The sequence below is a fragment of the Panthera uncia genome, chromosome D1 (assembly GCF_023721935.1).
Source record: "Panthera uncia isolate 11264 chromosome D1, Puncia_PCG_1.0, whole genome shotgun sequence".
Classification (NCBI taxonomy): Eukaryota; Metazoa; Chordata; class Mammalia; order Carnivora; family Felidae; genus Panthera; species Panthera uncia.
Genome location: NC_064808.1, coordinates 37,164,818 through 37,185,322, shown reverse-complemented (window position 1 = coordinate 37,185,322; position 20,505 = coordinate 37,164,818). Strand labels below are relative to the sequence as shown.

Here is a 20,505-nt window from a genome sequence, read left to right as displayed (position 1 = left end):
CCTAACAAAATACAAACAGCATTTTTTACAAGACTAGAACATATCCTAAAATTTGTACTGAACCACAAAAGACCTTGAATAGCCAAAGCAATGTTAAGAAAGAAGAACAAAGCTGGAGGAATCACAATTCCAGGTTTCAAAATATACTATAAAGCTGTAGTAATCAAAATGGAGTATGGTACTGGCACAAACATACACACGTAGGTTAAGGAAACAGGATAGAGTGTCCAGAATTAAACTCATGATTATATGGCTAGTTAACCTATGACAAAGTAGGCAAGAATACACAATGGGGAAAAGACTGTCTTTTCAATAAATGGTGCTGGGAAAACTGGACCACCTTTTAACACCATACACAAAAATAAACTCAAAAATGGATTAAAGATATAAATGTGAAACCTAAAACCATAAAAATCCTAGAAGAGAACACAGGCAATAATTTCTCTGACATGGGTCTTAACATTTTTCTTGATCTCCTAAGGCACAGGAAACAAAAGCATACACTGTTAGGACTACATCAAAGTAAAAAGCTTCTGCACTGTAATGGAAACCATCACCAAAACTAAAAAACAACCTACTGAATGAGAGAAGACACTTGCAAATGATATATTTGGTAAGGGCTTAATATCCAACATATATTAAGAACTTATGTAACACCAAAAAGTAATCTTATTAAAAAAATGGACAGAGGGGGCGCCTGGGTGGCGCAGTCGGTTAAGCGTCCGACTTCAGCCAGGTCACGATCTCGCGGTCCGTGAGTTCGAGCCCCGCGTCAGGCTCTGGGCTGATGGCTCGGAGCCTGGAGCCTGTTTCCGATTCTGTGTCTCCCTCTCTCTCTGACCCTCCCCCGTTCATGCTCTGTCTCTCTCTGTCCCAAAAATAAAAATAACGTTGAAAAAAAAATTAAAAAAAAAAAAATGGACAGAGGACCTGGAAAATACTTGTCCAAAGAAGCCCTACAGATGCCAACAGACACATGAAACGATGCTCAACATGAGTAATTATCAGGGAAATGCAAATAAAAACCACAATGAGATACCACTTGACACCTGTCAGAGTGGCTAAAATCAAAAAGACAAGAAATAAGTGTTGATAAAGATGTGGAAGAAAAGGAACCCTCCTCCACTGTTGGTGGGTATGTGAACTGGTGTGGCCAATTTCCCATACTGTGGAAAACAGTATGGAAGTTCCTTAAAGAAATACCACGTGATCCAATAATTCCACCACTGGGTATTTACTCAAAGAAAACAAAAACACTAATTTAGAAAGATGTATGCACCCCTGTGTTTATTGAAGCATTATTTATGATAGACAAGATCTGGAAGCAACTGAAATGTCCATTAATAGATGAAGAGATAAGAAAGATGTGGTGTGCATATATGTACAATGGAATATTATACAGCCATAAATGAGATTGTACCATGTGCGACAACATGGATGGACCTACAGAGTATTATGCTAAGTGAAATAAGTCCAAGAAAAACACCATATATTACTCCCAAGTGGCATCTAAAAAAAAATGAATAAGCAACAAGCAGAATCATTGTTATAGAACAAAGTGATGGTTGCCAGAGGGGAGGGAGATGGGGAATTGGGCACAATGGATAAAAAAGTGGGAGATACAGGCTTCCAGTTATGGAATTAATAAGGTATGGGAATAAAAGTCACAGCATAGGGAACATAGTCCAAGATAGTGTAATAACAATGTATGGGGACACATGGTAGCTTGTGGTAAACATAGGACAGTGTATAAATTTAAATCATTAAGTTGTACACCTGAAACTATGTAACATTTGTTTGAGTATAGTTGACATACAGACAAGAAGCACATGGCATTCTACTGGCCAAGAGGATTGGCATTGAGCTGAGATCCCTTGCCTGATGACTGAGGAAAGCATTCATTCTCTTTGGGCAATTTTGTGTAATGCAAATAGCCCATCTACTTTTGGCAGCCTCTCTGGGACTCCATTGTATTGGGTTGGAGACAACGCATTGGATGGCAGAGGAGAAAGGCAGACAGAAAACAACACTAGATCTGTGAGAAACCCAGAAGCTTGATTACCTCTGTATTTTCCAATACAGTGAGTCAATAAACTCGCTAATTAAAAAAAAAAGTCAACTATTATTTCAGTATTGCTTTTACTGAATCACCTTCACAAGAAACTTTTATTTTCTACATTAGTGATTCTCAACTACAATGTCAAAGCAGTGTGATGTGTCATAATTAGTGAGGTGTGTCATATGCACTGCATTAGTATTAATGAAAACCAGAGATTGGTGAATGTCATTAATTGCAAAACTATTAAGTTTCTACTATATGCTAAACTCTGTGCTAAGCTCTGGAATTAGAATGATGAGCAAAAACCAATATGGTCCGTGTGTTCATGGAGCTTCTAATCCAGTGGGTAGAAAAGTATCAGCAAAATAATTACGTTACCATTCTCTAGGTTGCCCTTTTGTTTTCTTGGTTTCTTTGGCTGTGCAAGCCTTTTATTTCTGTAGTACCAGTGGTTTATTTTGCTTTAGTTTCCCTTGTTGGAGGAGACCTATCCATAAATATGCTGCATAGGCCAGTGACCAAGAGACTGCTGCCTATGTTTTCTCCTAGGTGTTCTCATGGGTTCAGGCTCACATTTAGATCTTTAATCCACTTTGAGTTTATTTTTGTATATGGTGATAGAAAGTGGTCTTTTGTGGTTTGATAAAAAATTTTAGGATTACTTCTTCCAGTTTTGTGAAAAATGTTTTGGTATTTTGATAGGGATTGCATTAAATCTGTAGATTGCTTTAAGTAGTCTGGACATTGTAACAGTATCCTTCAAACCCATGAGCGTGGAATATCTTTTCTTTTGTTTCTGTCATCTTCAGTTTCTTTCACTAGTGTTTGATAATTTTAAGAAAGCAGAGGTGTTTTTTTTTTTCTTTTACCACCTTGGCACGGTTTATTTCTAGGTATTTTACTTTTGATGTCATTGTAAATGGGATTGTTTTGTAGTGTTCTTTTTTGTGATGTCTTTGTCTTTGTCTGGATTTAGGATTGGGGCAATGCTGGCCTTGTAGAATGTATTTAGAAGCTTTCCTTCCTCTTCTGTTTTTTGGAACACTTTGAGGAGAATAGTGTTAATTCTTCTTTAAAGGTTTTGTAGAATTCACTGGTACCTACTTCTGGTCCTGGGCTTCTGTTTTTTGCAAGGTTTTTTGCATACCTGTTCATTTCGTTACTTGTAATCTGTTCAGATTTTCTAGTTCCTGGTGCAATTTTGGAAGGTTTTATGTTTCTAGGAATTTATCCATTTCTTCTAGGTTGTTCTATTTGTTGGTGTGTGTATGTGTGTGTGTATTATTATTATTATTATTATTTTTTTTTTTTGGTAAGATTTTTCTTCTCTTAAAATCCTGTGTATTTCTGTGGTGTCCGTTGCACTCTATTGTTTCTGATGTTATTTGGGTTGTTTCTCTTTTTGAGTCTGGTTAAGGGTTTATCCATGTAATCGTTTCAAAGAATCAGCTCTTGGTTTCATTTTTTAAGTCATTTTTCTGTTTTATTTTTTCCCTCTTCTACTCATCTTGGGCTTTGTTCTTTTTCTAGTTCCTTTAGGTATAGTTTAGATTGTTTGAGCTTGTCCTTGTTGCTTGAAGTAGGCCTGTATTGCTGTATATTTCCCTCTAGAACTCATTGCGCCCCAAAGATTTTGAACCATTGTGTTTTCATTTTCATTTTTCTCCATGTATTTTTTTAAATCTTTGATTGCTTTGTTGGCCATTGGTTTTACTGAGTTCTTAAAGAAATCTCATTGTAAGTATGTCACGTACAACATACCTCCCTATGTTGAGAGGTCAAGTCTTGATAACAGAAGCAGTCAGATCACTAACCCTTGTTTCCTGTGGCAGTCACTCTCAGCCTTCAGTACTTGGGGACATTGGCATCATGGACAAAGGAGGGTCCTACCCTGTACCAGTTCAAAGTGTCTGTTTCTAACCCAGAATGGTTGGCCTTGGCAGTGCAGTTCTCCACCCATGACATCAGCTTTCCCAGTGATTCTTGTGGTGGTTTTAGTTGTGGGACAGGTCAGGTGAGTCTGTTTTGATTCTCGTTTTTTTAGGAGTCTGGCACATAGGTATCATCATCCTAGCTTTGTCTTTGATCATGTTACTTTGACTTGATTTCTTGTTAAATGAAGATAAAATTCCCATTAACTGGATTGTTAGTTCACTGAAATACTACAAAGTACAAAGCTGGTATGTGGTAAACTTGATAAATGTTAGCTATTATTATATAGTCATTAATTGAATGGTGCTTTTATCAAATGACTTTGGGGAACTTTTGTTTACTACAATAGTGATTCTCAAATTCAATGTTAAAGCAGTTTAATCTATCACAGTCAGCTGTGAGATGTGCCATATATGATTTATTACTGTTAATAAAAACAAGATATTAATGTTTTCCAAAAATATTAAGTCTTTACTATATGCTAGGCCCTATGGTAGACTCTGAAGATGCAGTGATGAGCAAAAACAGACGTGGTTGGTCAGTATGTTCATAGAGCTTTTAATCCAGTGGGAAAGACAGATATTAAAAAAAGACAAAAATGCATATTTAGAAATAAGTACTAAGGAGGAAAGGAACATAGTCTATGAAAAATCCTGGCCAGTGGTGAGAAGTGCTTATTAGTGAAGTCTTCCTGGGCAGGTGACCTACAAGGTGATTAGTGCAGGATGAGTAGATGTTAATTTTGTAAAGAATGGGAGTGAGAGTGTTTTGGATTGCAGGGTGGAATGTGTAAGTGCTGCATTTTGGTGGGAGGTATCGGGGTATGTTCAAAGATCTGAAAGAAGGTTGGTGTGCAGAAAACAACATGGAGAGTATACAAGCTGAAGCTGGACAGGTAGGCAGGGGCCAGAGCATGTGGGTTCTTGGTGGCCATGTCTAAGAATTCTAGTCTTAAGCTCAGCAGCCATAAGTCATTGATTTGTAAGCTTAGGGTGGGAGGTGATTGGAAGAGATTAGTGATGGGATTTTTGTTTTATAAAGATGACTGGTGGGGAGACTGAGTGGCTAAGTTGGTTAAGCGACCAACTTTGGCTCAGGTCATGATGTCACGATTTGTGAGTTCGAGCCCCGTGTTGGGCTCTGTGCTGACAGCTTAGAGCCTGGAGCCTGCTTGGGATTCTATGTTTCCCTCTCTCTCTGCCCCTCCCCTGCTCATGCTCGGTCTCTCTGTGTCTCTCAATAACAAATAAATGTTGAAAAAAATTAAAAAAAAGATGGCTGGCAGTAGAGTGCATTTGAAGGGACCAGAGTGGATTCAGGGGGCTAGTTGTGAGGCTATGCAGTTGCCAGTAAGAGGTGATGGTGGCTTAGAAAAGGATGGTAGCAGTGGAGGAGGTGAAGAATAGAGAACCCAGGAGTAGAAGCCATAGGACTTGACAATGGGTTGTACATCAGGCACTGGGTAGAGAAGTATAAAAAACCATGCTTAGGTTTCTAGCCCTCATTTTGATGTAGACCATAGTGAGTGAGGACTGGGTATAGATGGAAAGTTAGTTATGTCTTGAGTTTACTGAATTGGAAAGATCAAAGTGGAGTTCAGTAGACAATTGGCTATTCAAGTATATAGCTCAGAAGACAGGCCTAAACTGTAGTTAAAAGTTTGTGATTAATTTATGTTAAAAAAATACCCTAATGTATTTTAGTGGATTCAGGGTACATTGGAGCCCCTGATCTGAAGTGCTTTCTGAGAGGCAGGAAAAAGGACTGAAGTTAGGGGTAATGTGCCAGAAATTGACATCTTTTGGAGTGTTCCATGCCTGTGAAATCACCTATTTGTCCTGGTAGAAGATGGCTTGAGAACTGCGAGGGTTCAGGGTAAAGGTCAAATGTCAGAGATGGGTTCTGTGAATCCAGCACCAGTTGACTCATTGGCTGTTTCCCAGCTCCTTTGTATTCTGCTTGCACATACTCAGTGCTATCCTTACTTGATCTTTTTCTGTTGCCTGAGTGCCAAACTTCCTCCTCCTGTCCTTTGCATTTCTCCTTCCTGAAGCACCTTTCTCACCTTCTACCTCCATTTTTTTTATTCAGCTATAATTAACACACTTACTTGTTTAAGGTGTATGGTATGATTCAACAACTCTATACTTTTCTCAGTGTTCATCAAGATAAAGGTGCTCTTGATCCTTTTATTTCACCTATTCCTTACCCACCTTCCCTGTGGTAACCATCAGCTCTCTGTATTTGAGTCTGCTTTTTGTTTTTCATTTTCATTTTCTTAAATTCCACACGAGTGCAATTGTATGGTATTTACTTTTCTGACTTATTTCCATTAACATAATACCCTCTAGGTCCATCCATGTTGTTGCAAATGGCAATATTTTACTCCTTTTTAGGGCTGAGTCATATTCCATTGTGTATACGCACTGCATCTTTCTCCATTGATCTATAGAAGCAACTCAAGTGTCCATTCATGTCTTGGCTATAGTAAATACTGTAATAAACATAGGGGTGCATCTGTCTTTTCAGATAAGTGTTTTTGCTTTCTTTGGATAAATACCTAGTAATGGAATCACTCCATCATATGGTAATTTTAATCTTTTTAAATGTTTATTTACTTTTGAGGGAGAGAGAGAGACAGAGCATGAGTTGGGGAGGGGCAGAGACAAGGTGGTGGGGAGAGGGAAAGGGAGACAGACACAGAATCTGAAGCAGGCTCCAGGCTCTGAGCTGTCAGCACAGAGCCTGACAGGGGGCTCAAACTTGTGAACTGCGAGATCATGACCTGAGTTGAAGTTGGACACTTAACCAACTGAGCCGCCCAGGTGCCTGGGTAATTTTAAGTTTTTAAGGAATAATCAGACAAGATAAAAAAAGGCATCCAAGTTGGTAGGGAAGTAAAACTTTAACTAGTTGTAGAAGATATGATACTATGCATAGAAAATTCTAAAGACTTGACTAAAAAACTACTAGAACTGATAAATGAATTCAGTAGGGTCACGGGATACAAAATCAATGTACAGAAATGTGTTTCTATCTACTTTTAATGAAGCAGCAGAAAGATAAATTAAGAAAACACCATTTACAGCTGTACCAGAGAGTAAAATACCTAGGAATAAACTTAACCAAGGAGGTGAAAGACCTGTGCTCTGAAAATTATAAAACACTGATGAAAGAAATTGAAGATGATATAAACAAATGGAAAGATATTCCATGCTCAAGGATTGGTAGAACTAATATTCTGTGCCATATGAACATCTTAACAATCTACAGATTTAATGCAATCTCTATCAAAATACCAACAACGTTTTTCAGAGAACTAGAAAAAATAATCTTACAAGTTGTATGGAATCACAAAAGACCCCAAATACCCAAAGCAGTGTTGGAAAAGAATAGCAAAGCTGGAGATAGCACAATCCCAGACTTTAAGATGGAGTACAAACGAGTGTGGTACTGGCACAAACATGGACACCTTATCAATGGAATAGAATAGAGTCCAGAAATAAACCCACATTTAGTCAATTAACGTATGACAGAGGTGGCAAGAATCTACAATGGGGAAGTAGTTTTTTCTCCCTTCAATTTAAAAAGTTCTTCTGTATCTATTTCATTTTTGAAACATTTCTGGATCACAAGTCAGTAATTTTTTTTTATCCCCCTTTCTTCAAAGGTGTGGCTTTATTGTTTGTTTTTCTTTAGGTTTTTTATTTTACCTTATCAAATGGTATGCATATTCTTTGAAGGGAGGCATGTAAATCAAAGGCCTTACTTGGTGCTTACTAGGTAACACTTAGTGCTATGTCTTACATATGATTTTCAATCTTGCTTCCACAGAATGTAAGCCTGGCTTAGCCTTAAGAAAATGGGCCTTTGACTAGTTGTAGTTTAGATTTGTGCTATAAGAAGGTAACTGATTATTTATTTTCTTGTTATTTTGAGTGGGAGAATGTTTATTAAACTAAAGATAAAGAGTAAGTTCTGTGTGTTAAAAAAAAAAAAGTGTCATGAAAAGTGTGGAACAGTGAAGATCGTATACTACCATTTATGTTAGAAAGATGGGGAAAAAGAATAGGTTAGTACTTTTCTAGCATTAACCTGTGTAAGAAGGCATGGTTTTATTAACTAAAAGATCCTGAAACAATTGGATGTCCTTATGCAAAATGAAGTTTAACACAGACCTTACACTTTTCACAAAAATTAACTCAAAATTGATCATAAGTCTTAAAATGCAAAACTGTAAAACTCCTAGAAGAAAACAAAGGGGAAAATCTACATGACCTTGGGTTTGGTGATGAGTTCTTTACAATATCAATCATAGGATCCATGAAAAAAATTTGGTAAGTTGGATTTTACTAAAACAAAGCCCTGTGCTCTGCAAAAGACACTATTAAGAGTGAAAACAAGAGTCACAGACTCAGAGAAATATTTGCAAAATATATCTGTTAAAGGATGTGTGTCCAAAATATATGAAGAACTTTTAAAATTCAACAGTGAGCAAATATCTTTTTTTTTCATTAGTGAAATGCAAAGAAGATACTTTTACACACTAATTTAGAATGGCTAAAGGTAAAAAAAAAAACTGACAAAACCAATTACTGGGGAGAATGTATAGCATCAGGCACTCTCATTTCTGGTGGAAATGTAATCTAGTACAGCCACTTTGGAAGATAGTTTGTTCATGTCTTACAAAGCTCAGTGTGGTCTTACTACATAATCCAGAAATCACATTCCTGGGTATTTACTTAGCTGTTTTTAAAACTTATTTTCACACAAAAACCTGAATACAAAATTTACTAAACTGCTTTATTTATAATCCATATAAAACAGGAGAAAACCAACGTATCTTTCAGGAGGTGAATGGATGAATTTTGGTATGTCTATACAATGGGATACTATTCAGTGATTAAAAGAAAGGAAAAACCTGTTAAGCCATACAAAGACATGAATGAGTCTTAAATTCATATTACTGAATAAAAGAACCCAGTCTAATAAGGCCGTATACTGTATGATTCCATTTATATGAAATTCTGGAAGAGGCAAAAATAGAAGGGTTAAACAGATGAGTGATTTCCAGGGCTTTGTGGGTTAAAGAGGTGAAAAACAGATTTTTTTTTTTCAAGCAGAGAAACTATGGAGTATGACACCCTAATTAATGGTGGATAGGTGACACTGGGAATCTGTTAAAACCCATAGGAATTTATGGCACAAAGAGTAAACTTTATGCATATTGTAAAAAAAAAAAAATTGGAAGATTGGGGGATTGTGAGATGGAATGTGGAAAGTGACTGAACAGACTAACTCTATTACAAATAGGTGGAACAACCTTCATGAAAAGGGGGTTGGAGAAATTGCTGACCTGAGTAACTTCAGAAATAAGTGCAGTCAGTAAGACTGAAGGCAAAAGGAGTAGTATATAGATGCTTCATTCTAGTAGATAATTATTTACACAAAGGTATAGCTTAACAGTTGTAAAATCACGGTATGTGTACTCTGGAAGTAATAGAGGGTGGGTTGTGGGACGTTATGGATAAACATGGGAAAAGGCTAGAATAATCCATATGGTAACAGATTAGAGTTGAAGGCATCAGTATAATTTTAATTCAGATACACACACATATAGAAATACAGATCTGTATATATACACTAGTTATTATACCATATACATTTCTTTGCTCTATCAGCTAAGATGGCCTAGAAGCAATGATGGTACCCCAGTACCAATGAGCACACCAAGCAGCCAGATCTTGGTTTCTACACCATTTTCTAATGAGACATTTCTCCAAAGGTTTCCTTGGAGAAATGGCCAATTTTAGAACTGAGTCAGTAAACCTGTAAGACCAGCCTTGAGCATCTTGTACCATAAGTGAAGGAAGTATGTTAAAGGGACATAGGATCCAGCTGAAAAAACTTCCAGTGGCCCATGCTGGAACCATTTGGGTGACCAAATAAACTGCTATTGGATGGTAAACCAAAGTATAAAACACCTGAGTAAATAGTTTTGAATAAATGACTGAATAAAGAAATGAGAGAATGGACAAATCTTCCATGCAGTAGAATTCTAAATAATTGAGATACTCCAAGGAGATAGAGCTTAACTCCCCACTAGGTTAGTGTGGACTGCCCGTAGACTTCCTCCCAAAGAGGACAGTATGAAAAGGGAGGAGAGGGAGGACTAACCTCACAGTGAAGAAACCTGACAGACACTATTTCACCAGGAAGGTTAATACCAAGATTAATAATCAAAACTAGTAAGACATGTTGGTAGTATGTATTTTTGATATGCTGTCATGAGAATTACACTTCCTTCCCCAAACCTACAACCCAAATCTAAATGTGAGACAACACCAGACCAGTCACAATTGGGGGAAATTCTATAAAATTCCTCATCAGTAATCTCAGTTTCCAAGGCCATAAAAAAACAAAGTCTAAACTGTCCCCACTAAAAAGTGTCTAATGAGACCTGTCAATTGAATCTAATGTCTCCTGGATGGGATTGTGGAGCAGAAAAAGGCTATTGGTTGAAAATTAAAGTTATCTGACTAAACTCTTGATTTTGGATCATATTGTATCCATATTGGCTCATTAGTTGTGATGAGTGTACCATATGAATGTAAGATGTTAATAGAAGGAGACCAGATATGGGGTATATGAGAACTCTCTGTTCTTTATTTACAATTTGGAAGTCTAAATTACTCTTAAAAAAAAACAACAAAAACAAAACACTTTGGAGGGATACACAGGAAACTGATAACAATAGTTGCCTATGAGAGATATTGGGTGCTCTTTACCAAGTACCATAAAGATAAATTGCTTTTTGAACATGGAAGTAAAAAATTCAAGTTAAACATTTAAACTTAAAATATTATAAAGTGAAGACTGTTATTTTTTTGTTGGGAACAATGTTTCTTTAAGTCTTTAAGAAAACTTTGAAGTATAAAAAGTGCTATATATATATTTGCCATAACTACAACAATTATTGGTTCCTTTTTCTTAGATCTTGATATTTAGAAACCTCTTTATTGTGAGTTCCTAGGGGTAAAGAACTATACCTTGGGCTTCAGATAAGATGCAGTTGTGTGATTCTAGGCTCCTTGCCTTGGGCTTGTTTATTTAATACTTTGACTGTATTTGAAGGCATCTGTAGTCAGAAACTAACATTGCATTCTTCCCTGTTGTCAACTAGCTTATTGGTTGTTTTAATCTTAGAATTTGTTTTTTAATTGGGAAAAGAAATCTCCTAACTTTGCAAGCTTTCATGTCTCCTGTCAGTATGTGGGATAGTTAGAACCATGTGCTTGTTACTTCAGTAAGCACAGCATGGCTTACTTGCATGCTTTAAAGACTGTAATTGGGGGCCGGGGTGCCTGGGTGGTTCATTTGGTTAAACATGCATATCTTGATTTTAGCTCAGGTCATGATCTCATGAGGTTGTGAGTTCAAGCCCCACATTGGGCTCCTTAGGGTGATCATGCAGAGCCTGTTGGGGATTCTCTCCCTCCTTCTCTCTCTGCCCCTCCTACATATGCTCTCTCACATAAACTTTAAAGATTGTAATGGAATGGTTTTGAGTAGATACAAAGAGACTTATTTTTACATTTCATTTAACAGTGAATGTTTTCTTTTCAATAACCAGCAGTTTGTAATTACTGTCCCCTTTAATCTTCTGCTAGATGTTTGCTAAGAGGGTTGAATACAGAACTAACAGGTAAGTTTACAACTGCAAGCAAGATCACCGGGTCAAGTCTGAACAAGGGAAAGGGAAAGGCAGAGAAACACTTTCTGAGAAAAGGCAGGGTGTGTGTACCCTTTCAGCAGCTTCATACCTCTGAGGCTGTTTGTTTCCATGCATGCAGAAAGAGAGAAGGGAAAGAATAGTCACTAGTGGACAGCAGGCTCTTTGTGGGGAAATTACCAACACTGTATCATATGTTTTTCTCCCAAGAAATTTGTGAAGTAGATGTTATTTTCTAACAGATGAAGAAAGTGAGGTTTAGGGAAATGGTGTGTCTTGTCTGTTTCTACTTGGGGATTCAATGCCTGAGGCAGGGATTGAACACATGTTGGCTGGACTCTGAAGCTTCTTGTATAGTAGGCATGCATTTTCTGCTCTTTCTACTGTTCCATATTGCTCTGAGTAAAGGAAATAGAATTTGGGAGTAGTGGAAGTTTGTCCAGGTAAATTGGGACATTTCTTTTACCTTTGTCAAATAACTCTGTAGGCGGAAAGAGCACTTGCGGCTAGAACCCGTAGAAAGTAACTGATTTATAAAGGGACCGCTGAGATGACCACTTCCAGTTCGGGAAGCATGAAGTGTGAGGCCAGTGTATTGGGACTTGATACAAGGGAAATAATGGATTACTGAGAAAGATAATGCATTTATCTTTTTAAATAGGCTCTGAGAAACATGCATTTTAAGAAGTAATTTACTGATCTTACATTGCATTTTTTGAGCAGAATTCCACTTTTGATAGAAGAAAATGCATAGTTATAAGTTTGTGGGCCTGTAAGCAGAAAATTGGCACAATGGGATTTGATCATCTGGCCAATGGCCCTAGACATTTAGGTAGGGACATTACCTAAATTATAGTTTCAGATTTTAAAGATATAAACCAGTATGCACAAAGTTAGTGCTCCAAAGGCTATTGATGTGTAACAAACCATCCCCAAACTTACTATATGCTTACAGATTCTGTGGGTCAGGAATTTGGACAGAGTCTAGAGGGATGGCTAGTCTCTGTTTCATAATGTTAGCAGTATCAGCTGGGGAGAGTGGACAGCTGGGGAAACCATCTGGAGGTATTTCCATTTATATGTGTGGTGTTTATACTGGTGTTGGCTGGGATCCCAGTTGGGGCTTTCCAGCATTTGACGTGGTCTTCCCAATGTGGTCTGGGCTTCCTTATAGCATGGCAGCCTCAGGGTAGTTAGAACTCTTCATGGTGGGTCATGACTTCAGGCTCAAGTGTTCTGACACACAAGGTAGAAACTGCTTGAGGTTTTATGACCCAGCCTTGGAAGTTACCAAGCATTGCTTCTCCTCTTAAAGCACTTAAAAACCCACCCAGATCAAGATTTGGGTACATATATCCAAGCCTTTCAATTGGAAGAATATCAAGATTACATTGAAGAGCATGTAAGGTGGGAGATAACGTTATTAGTGTTTTTTGGAAAATACCATTTGTAAAACTCTGAGCCATGTACTTTGGTTATGTGTCCTATACAAGACAGGAGATGACTGTACTCATGTTTCCTGCCATTTCTATTTTTAGCTTAGCAATCGCTTCATCACCATGGATACTTGTCAGCTTTTTGTCTTTCCTCAGTTTCATGTTCTTGTGTCTCTTTTTAATGAGTTCAGGTTGTCTAATAACCTCTAGATCTCTGGGGATTGTTAGTAAGAATTTATTTTTGGTTAGTCTCTATTCAGTATTAGTTTGTGTGAGCGAGGGAGTGTTCGCCCCATGCAGTTTCTGAAGGACCCAGGTTTATTACATCTAATGACCTTACTACCCACTAAGATCTCAGAATTCTCTACTGGATCATGTGCAACTTACGTGGATAAGGCACACTCTCTCTTAACTGCCTAGTCTTGGTCCTCCACGTTACCTCTGCTTATGTTTCATTGGTGACAGGTAGGCATGTGGTCCCTACAGATTTGGAGGGACTGGGGAATAGCCTGGTGTGTGCCAGGGAGAAAGGTGAGGTGTGAATGTTAGTTATGCCTGTTGTATATGCCCTCTCCTCTTCTCCCCTTCAAGCTGCTAAGGAGCCTGGAGCCTAAGCATTACCAGAAAAATCCAGGGGAGAATGAAACTAGCTGAGCAACTAATTATTCATTTTCTTTTAAAGTTGATCAGTTTGCAGAATAGTGATGAATTACAGAAATCTAGACAAGAGCTGGATCCTAACGATTTCTTAGTTCAGTGGTTTCAGATTGTTTTTGGAAGCAGATTTCTTTTATCTAAACTAAATCTTATGGGGAAACTCCAAATTATACAATGGAGAGTGAAGTTTCTCTGATGCCCAATCCATTCTCTGTGTCTTAGACACCCTAAGTCTTTTCTCAAGGAATCCTGGGGTGTTGTGGATCAGATCTGATCATTTAACAGGTAGGAGAAACCGAGGTACAGAGGGGCAGGGACACAACTGCCAAAGATTTTATGGTTTGAAGCAGGTGTAAGGTTGAAATCAAGTCTTGGTAGCCTTGGGCCAGTGTTCTTTGCAATATTACTTATGCTATTGCCCTTTTTTTTTTTTTTTTTTTTGAAGTATACGGAGTCCTTGAGACTCCTGGCCTGAGGTAGGACACTATACCTTCCTGGTATTTTTGGCAGCTTCTCTTCATTATCCCAGCAGTTGGCAAAGAGCCAGAAGAGGGAAGTGAGCTTCTGTGTGAACACCCATGGAATTTGTTCCTTGTGATAAATTTCTCATGGCATGAGGAAATGTTGTCTTGCACTTGAATCTGCAGAGGGATTCTTTAGCTGGATGGGACATTCTGGGACCAAGGACGGAGGAGCTGAGTCTTCCTGAATTCTCTGCCCTCTGGCTTTGATAGGATCATACAGTTGTACCTGGAGAGGAGCACAGTGTGGTGAGAAGAGCATGAATCTTGGAACTAAGTAGACCTGGATTTGAATCTTAGGAGTTACAGGACTTTGGGCGAGGCACTTTGTCAGTTTGGACCTTTTGTTTTTACCTTAAAATGAGAATTTCGTAAGTACCATTTAAGACTGTTGGCAAAATGAGAGGTGGTGATACATTTAAAACCTCTCAGATAGTAGAAAGTGATGGGGTGTTGCCATTGAGAGCATCCACTTTTATGCCTACCAGACTGGGGGTCAAGTCCTAGTTCTGCCACTTATAGCTGTATGAACTTCAAATCTTAAATTTCTTTTGTTTAATAAAAATGGACCTCAGTGTAAGTTTTGGGGGAAAAGGATAAAAAGTTTAATGAAAGTAACTTGGCTGATCTTGATAGATGTTAATTGGAATTATTCCTGTTTTTTTTCCCTCAAAATAGCATGAAATTCAGGTAGTCTTGTAAAACTTCGGTTTATAGTAACTATGTTCATAATACTCACTGGTGACTTTTAGAGAATTATACTGATGGTGGATAGGGTCTGTCTAAGTAGGGCAAGGGCTTAAGTTTAAAAAAAAATTTAGCTGTGTAAATACAGGATGGGAATGCTTACCTTCATAACATCAGTTTCATAACATTTTGTATGAAATGGTTTGCAGGGTTAGATGTAAACGTTATTCGCATGCACTTATAGTTGTGGACAGCCCAGAGAGTGTCTGCATTGCTGGATGCTCCATTGAAGAGGGAAAAGGATTCATTTTACTGTAGCTACAGCATGATGACCAACATGGGGAAGGATCTGGGAAGAGGAGTAAGGCAGAGAATATATGTCCAGGGGGGCCTTGTTGTCTAGGTGGGGAGTCTAAGGAAGCTGCTAGGGATGTTCAGTCTGAAAAAAAGAACTAAGTAGTGAATGTCCTTGCTGTTTTCAACTATTTGAAGGATGATAAACAGACTTTTCTGGGAGCTGAGAGAATTCATTGGCTGAGTACTTGGCTGAGGTCCAAGGCTAAGGGGAGAAGTGCTGCTTAGAAGTCTGGCAGGTGATTTTTTTTTTTTTTATCAGTCATATAGCTGTCCCCTCCCCCAAATCCACAGAAGACCTTCACGTGCTTGAGGCTTGAAGAAAGAGGACTGGTCAGGGGCCGTGAGCTTACTCGACTCTTGTTTGTATGATTACCTCCAGTGCCCTTCTTCTTGCTGCCAGCACAGCAGCCTCTAACTGCTGCTTCCCTCAACCCTAACCAGCTGGCCAGGAAGTGAAGCAACACCTGGTATACTTGACTGTAGAGCTGCTTAAGCTCTAACATGCACGTGAATCCTCTGGGGATCTTAGTAAAATGGAGATTGAGTCACACAGGTCTTGGTTGGGGCCAATCTGAATTTCCACTGGTGGTGATGATGCTGGTCTATGGTCCATACTTTGAATAACAAGGCTCTACTGCAACTCATGATTCTTCCCTGCAGGCTACCTCCAGGTGTCTTTAGGCCAAATGACCCCCTCCTAGGTGCTCTGAGGACTAAGTCCCACACCTCTGTTAGCAGAGGGTTACTGTGTGGAAATAGTGCCGTATTCCCCTCCCAGCACCCACGAAACCATCTTACCCAGATAGAACTTAGCCTTCCAGTCTCCTTGTCATGTGTAGGACCACTTTAGCAGTTATCTGATGTATTTGAAAAAAACAAAAAAGCCAAAAAAAAAAAACAAAAAAAAACCAAAAACATGGTCTTGACTTCATCCACACTGTTGGAAATCTAGCACTTCCTGAATGTGTGCATTATGCTGTCAGAAACCTTACCCTAAGAACCAAGTATCCATTTGCCTAACAATCAGGCAGATTTCTTCTCTTTTAGCTGTATGTGGAGATTACCCTGAGGTAACAGCTTGCTGTAGTACTTTGTAAAGTAATCTTTAAAAGGTATGCTTATAATGAGCCCTTGCTCAATGAAGCCATAACCCCAGGAATAATGATTGAATCTAGTTAAATATATCTGCCTCCCGTTGTCTTTTTCTTTTTTTTTTTTATTCTATCAGACGATCTATAGGAGGATTCTAAGTCTTTGACATCCTTTTTAAGGTCCTGTCCCTTCCTGCAGCAGTGGCTTATTGGTCAAAGTGAAGTAATTGAGAGATGTCTCATGACGATCTTGGTGAGGTCTCTTATACAAAATCGTGTTGCTTTTCTATTCAGAAACTGGCCTTGGGTAAGGAACTTAGTATCCCTGATCACATGTGAACTCCTCTGCAGAAAGGAGATAAAGATACTAACCTTGAAGAAATTAAATGAGATGATGTTTATGAAAGCAGTTGGTCCATTCCTGGCATATGAAATGAAATGACAGCTTCCTTTGTCTTCCATTTGTTTCTAACTTTTGTATGAGGGACACATTTTATTTCCTTTTTTGCTAGTCTGAAAGCATCTTCCGAACAGGATCTATATTTTAAATCCTTTTTTAGCCTTTTACTATGTGTTCAGTAACAAAATGTTGAATAAATTAATGAATGACCAGATGATCTCTAAGGTCTTGCTGACCTTTTAAATTCTCTGATTTGGATTCTTTTAGTGTTCTAGCTGCTTAGAAGCAATTTGGAGAATTCCCTTAAGATGAATGTCTTCCATGTTAAGGATTTTCTTTTTTGCAGTTTTATAAAATATGTATTCTATTATTACTAATAAGTACATACCTGGGCTCAGGAGCTGGCTGCAATAGTAAAAGTAACCTCTTGAATTTACGACCTTGGGCCTGATTCTTTGTCTAGTATGAATTGGGTAGGTCAGAGTCTAGTCTTTGCCAACACTGCTCTCTTGGGAGGATCCCTGTGAAAGATGAGCAAGAAATACACATTTGTTATTGTCCTATGATTTGGGAGTCTCTCATAATAGAGGCTGAGTTTCAGATCTATTCATTTCGGTGCTCATAGAAAATGTTTTTGTGTGTGTGTGTTTTAGATTAAATTATGATCTGGCTAGTGGGGTCAGGCCAACTCAGCTAATTAGAGGAGAAACAGTGGGTCCTTTTGAATGTAGGGATGGTATCTGGCTACCTAATAGGCAGGTATTTCTTGAGTTGTCTGTACAGATGAATTGCTGACAGACCATGCCAGTTGAGGCCATCTTTACTACTGTCATTGTGCCTCTGAGATGGACAGCAGGCTGGTAGAAAAATGCATGTCAGATTTAGACCCGAATTTAAATCATGGTAGGTATATTCTAGAACCTCAGTTTCTTAGGGATGCTATCGGCCTTTTAGGTTTGTCAGGGTGATGAGTTAGATAGTATATGTTAAATGCCTAGTGCAATGCCTCGCGGTGAGATTAGGCTTGATTTAATGACGATGATGCATTTCAGAAGAGGTTTGGACTCAAAGTATCAGCCCTGGAGCATGTCTGGAAGGAATGTCCCAAACTTGACTGCTGCATTTTATGACAAAAGTGCAGACTGCAGTGGTGATGCTGAGTTTTTCATGGATCTGGAAAATGTGACAACAATCTGGGGAGAGAAAAGGCTCAATTGCCTGTTTCCTGACATGATAATTTGAGATACTGTCCATATGTGAGTGGCTTCAGCCACTCTTCCCCTACTCCATTACATAGGAACTGTTGTCCACTTAAGGCTTTTTGTCTAGGGGGCAATGTGTTTAGTAACGTTTTCTTATCTCAATTTATTCCAGTTCCTGATACCCAACCTGACTTCTGTTTTCCTTTAATTCTTAAAAAAGTAGAGGAGCCAGAAATAAAATGAAGCATCATTAAGCCCATTTCACATGAGTGGCCTTTTTTAGACACTAGAGGGTTCTGAACTGTACCTTTAAGTGTTGGAGAGATCTTGCACCAAGCTTTGATAATTAGCTTGTGGCCTGTCAAGTCAGAGTGGATCAAACAGTCTCTGGTTCAGAGGCTCAGGGTGTCACTGTGAGGTTCTCCAATGATAGGTGAATTTGATTCCATGCAGTACAAGTGGTTTTTAGTTATTAGATCTTTGTATCCTGTTTAGCTAATTTTAGATTCTGAGAAACTGGGTGGTGAGTTTGTGAGTAGGGAGCATTGATAACTGTGGGATCCAGAAGTAAAAACAAACATATTTTTGTTACTCTCCATACAGCTATTTTGAACTAGAGAGCAGTGGTCTGAGGGATGAGATCCGATATCACTATATACATAACGGGAAGCCCAGGACTGAGGCGCTTCCATACCGGATGGCAGATGGACAGTGGCACAAGGTCGCTTTGTCAATTAGTGCCTCTCATCTCCTGCTCCACGTCGACTGCAACAGGTATGTCTGTGCTTTTGTTCTTTTGTGATTCTGTCCTTGAAATCGAGCAGTGGGAAGGGGAAAAATATCAAACCCCTCCAGGCCTTGCTGGGAAATAAAAAAACCAAGGGACCCTAATTGTAATTTAACCTACCAAATGGGCCATTAGATGTGCTGAAATGACCAACTGTAATATGCTAAGAAAACAGTTCATTAAGATGAAACAGTATCCTGTGATTAGGAACAAATGTACAAAAGGTTGATTACAGATTGGGGAATATTAAGTGCACCTCCGTGTACTCCAGGCACCAGCTGAAATTCCATGGAGCTGTGCTCACAGTTAACTGTGATATATTGTTGTTGAGTTCGTTCCACTTGGAGGCAAATAAGCCATTCTACCTTAGAATGAATCTGAGAAGCCTGTGCCACTGAAGCAGCTAATTCTATTTCACTTCATCAAGCACAGCTTTGCTTAAATATCTTTTTCCAAATGGAGGCTTCTTAAAGAGGCTGTGCTTTTTGAATCTTTTGGAATTAATGCCATCCATCCTCTGCAGAGGAATGAGGCTTTCTGTTTGCCAGAGGATGGCAAGACTTTGTGACATCTGGGGGATTTCATCGGGCATTGTGAACTGGGGTGGGAAGGAGATCTTGTCCCCGATGTATGTCACTGGAGTCAGGTTTGCTTCCAGCTGAAGAAAGACTGATGGTGTCTGTCGGATCATTTGCGGCTGGACAGCTGGTGAATGGTGGTCAAGGGGAATGTTTTGACCTCTCTAGAATCCACTGAAAATCCTTGTGGATAGTGATCTTACAGAGAATATTTTTGCATTGTGAGCAGTGCCCATGAATTGTTGATTCTTGTTAATGATACAAAAAGTTAACTTGTTCCATTAGGCCCAGGATAAGGAACAGGCATGTGGGGAACAAACTACCTTCTGGGACCAAACAGAAGGAAGAATAATCCAAGGTTAATCAGCTCCAGACTACAATTCTAATGAGGAGGTATTTGAATGTACTTATAATTATAGCTCTGCAGTCTGTTTTGGAAGAGGACCTGGAAGGGCAGAGAACAAATTAATGCCAGGCTTAAGGGAAGTTCTGCCATCTTGAATTAGTCTTGGTCTATTTTGATTTGTTGAAGATGTTTGTGGCCTTGAGAAGAATTGTGGTTTCAACCAGATTATAATAAGTGTGCCTGGATAAATTTTTCATAGAAACAACTTGTTCCTTGTGACCCTATTTTCCTAACTTGGGCAGCCTGCGTAAAGCCAGCCCTCAGCCATCATCATGTCCATTTCCACCTTTAAGAGCTCATTGGTGGGATGCTTGGGTGGCTCAGTCAGTGTGAAGCATCTGACTTTGGCTCAGGTCATGATCTCACGGTTTGGTTTGTGGGTTCAAGCCCTGTGTCAGGCTCTGTGCTGACTGCTTAGAGCCTGGGGGCCTGCTTCAGATTCTATATCTCCCTCTCACTCTCCCCCTCTCCTGCTCATGCCCTGTCTCTCTTTCAAAAATGAATAAATGTAAAAAAATAAAAATAAAAAAAAGCTCATTGGCTACTTATTTTCTAGAAGTTAGGTAGTAGCATTCTTGTTGTTGCCCCCCAGCCCCCACCTGTATTGCTGCCCAAATGGTAGAGCAGAAGGGCCCTGCATGTCCTATGCCACAGGTCAGA

General features: G+C 38.9%; 1 protein-coding gene across 2 annotated transcripts in view; it reads left to right on the top strand.

Annotated features, from left to right (window-relative positions):
- Positions 1-20,505, top strand: part of NELL1 (neural EGFL like 1) — an 877,100-nt gene that overhangs the window by 114,169 nt on the left and 742,426 nt on the right. For both annotated transcript variants that reach the window (XM_049649290.1, XM_049649281.1), the window contains exon 4: positions 18,678-18,848. In XM_049649290.1, the coding sequence (XP_049505247.1) occupies positions 18,678-18,848 (171 nt within the window). The remainder of the gene's footprint in view (positions 1-18,677; positions 18,849-20,505) is intronic.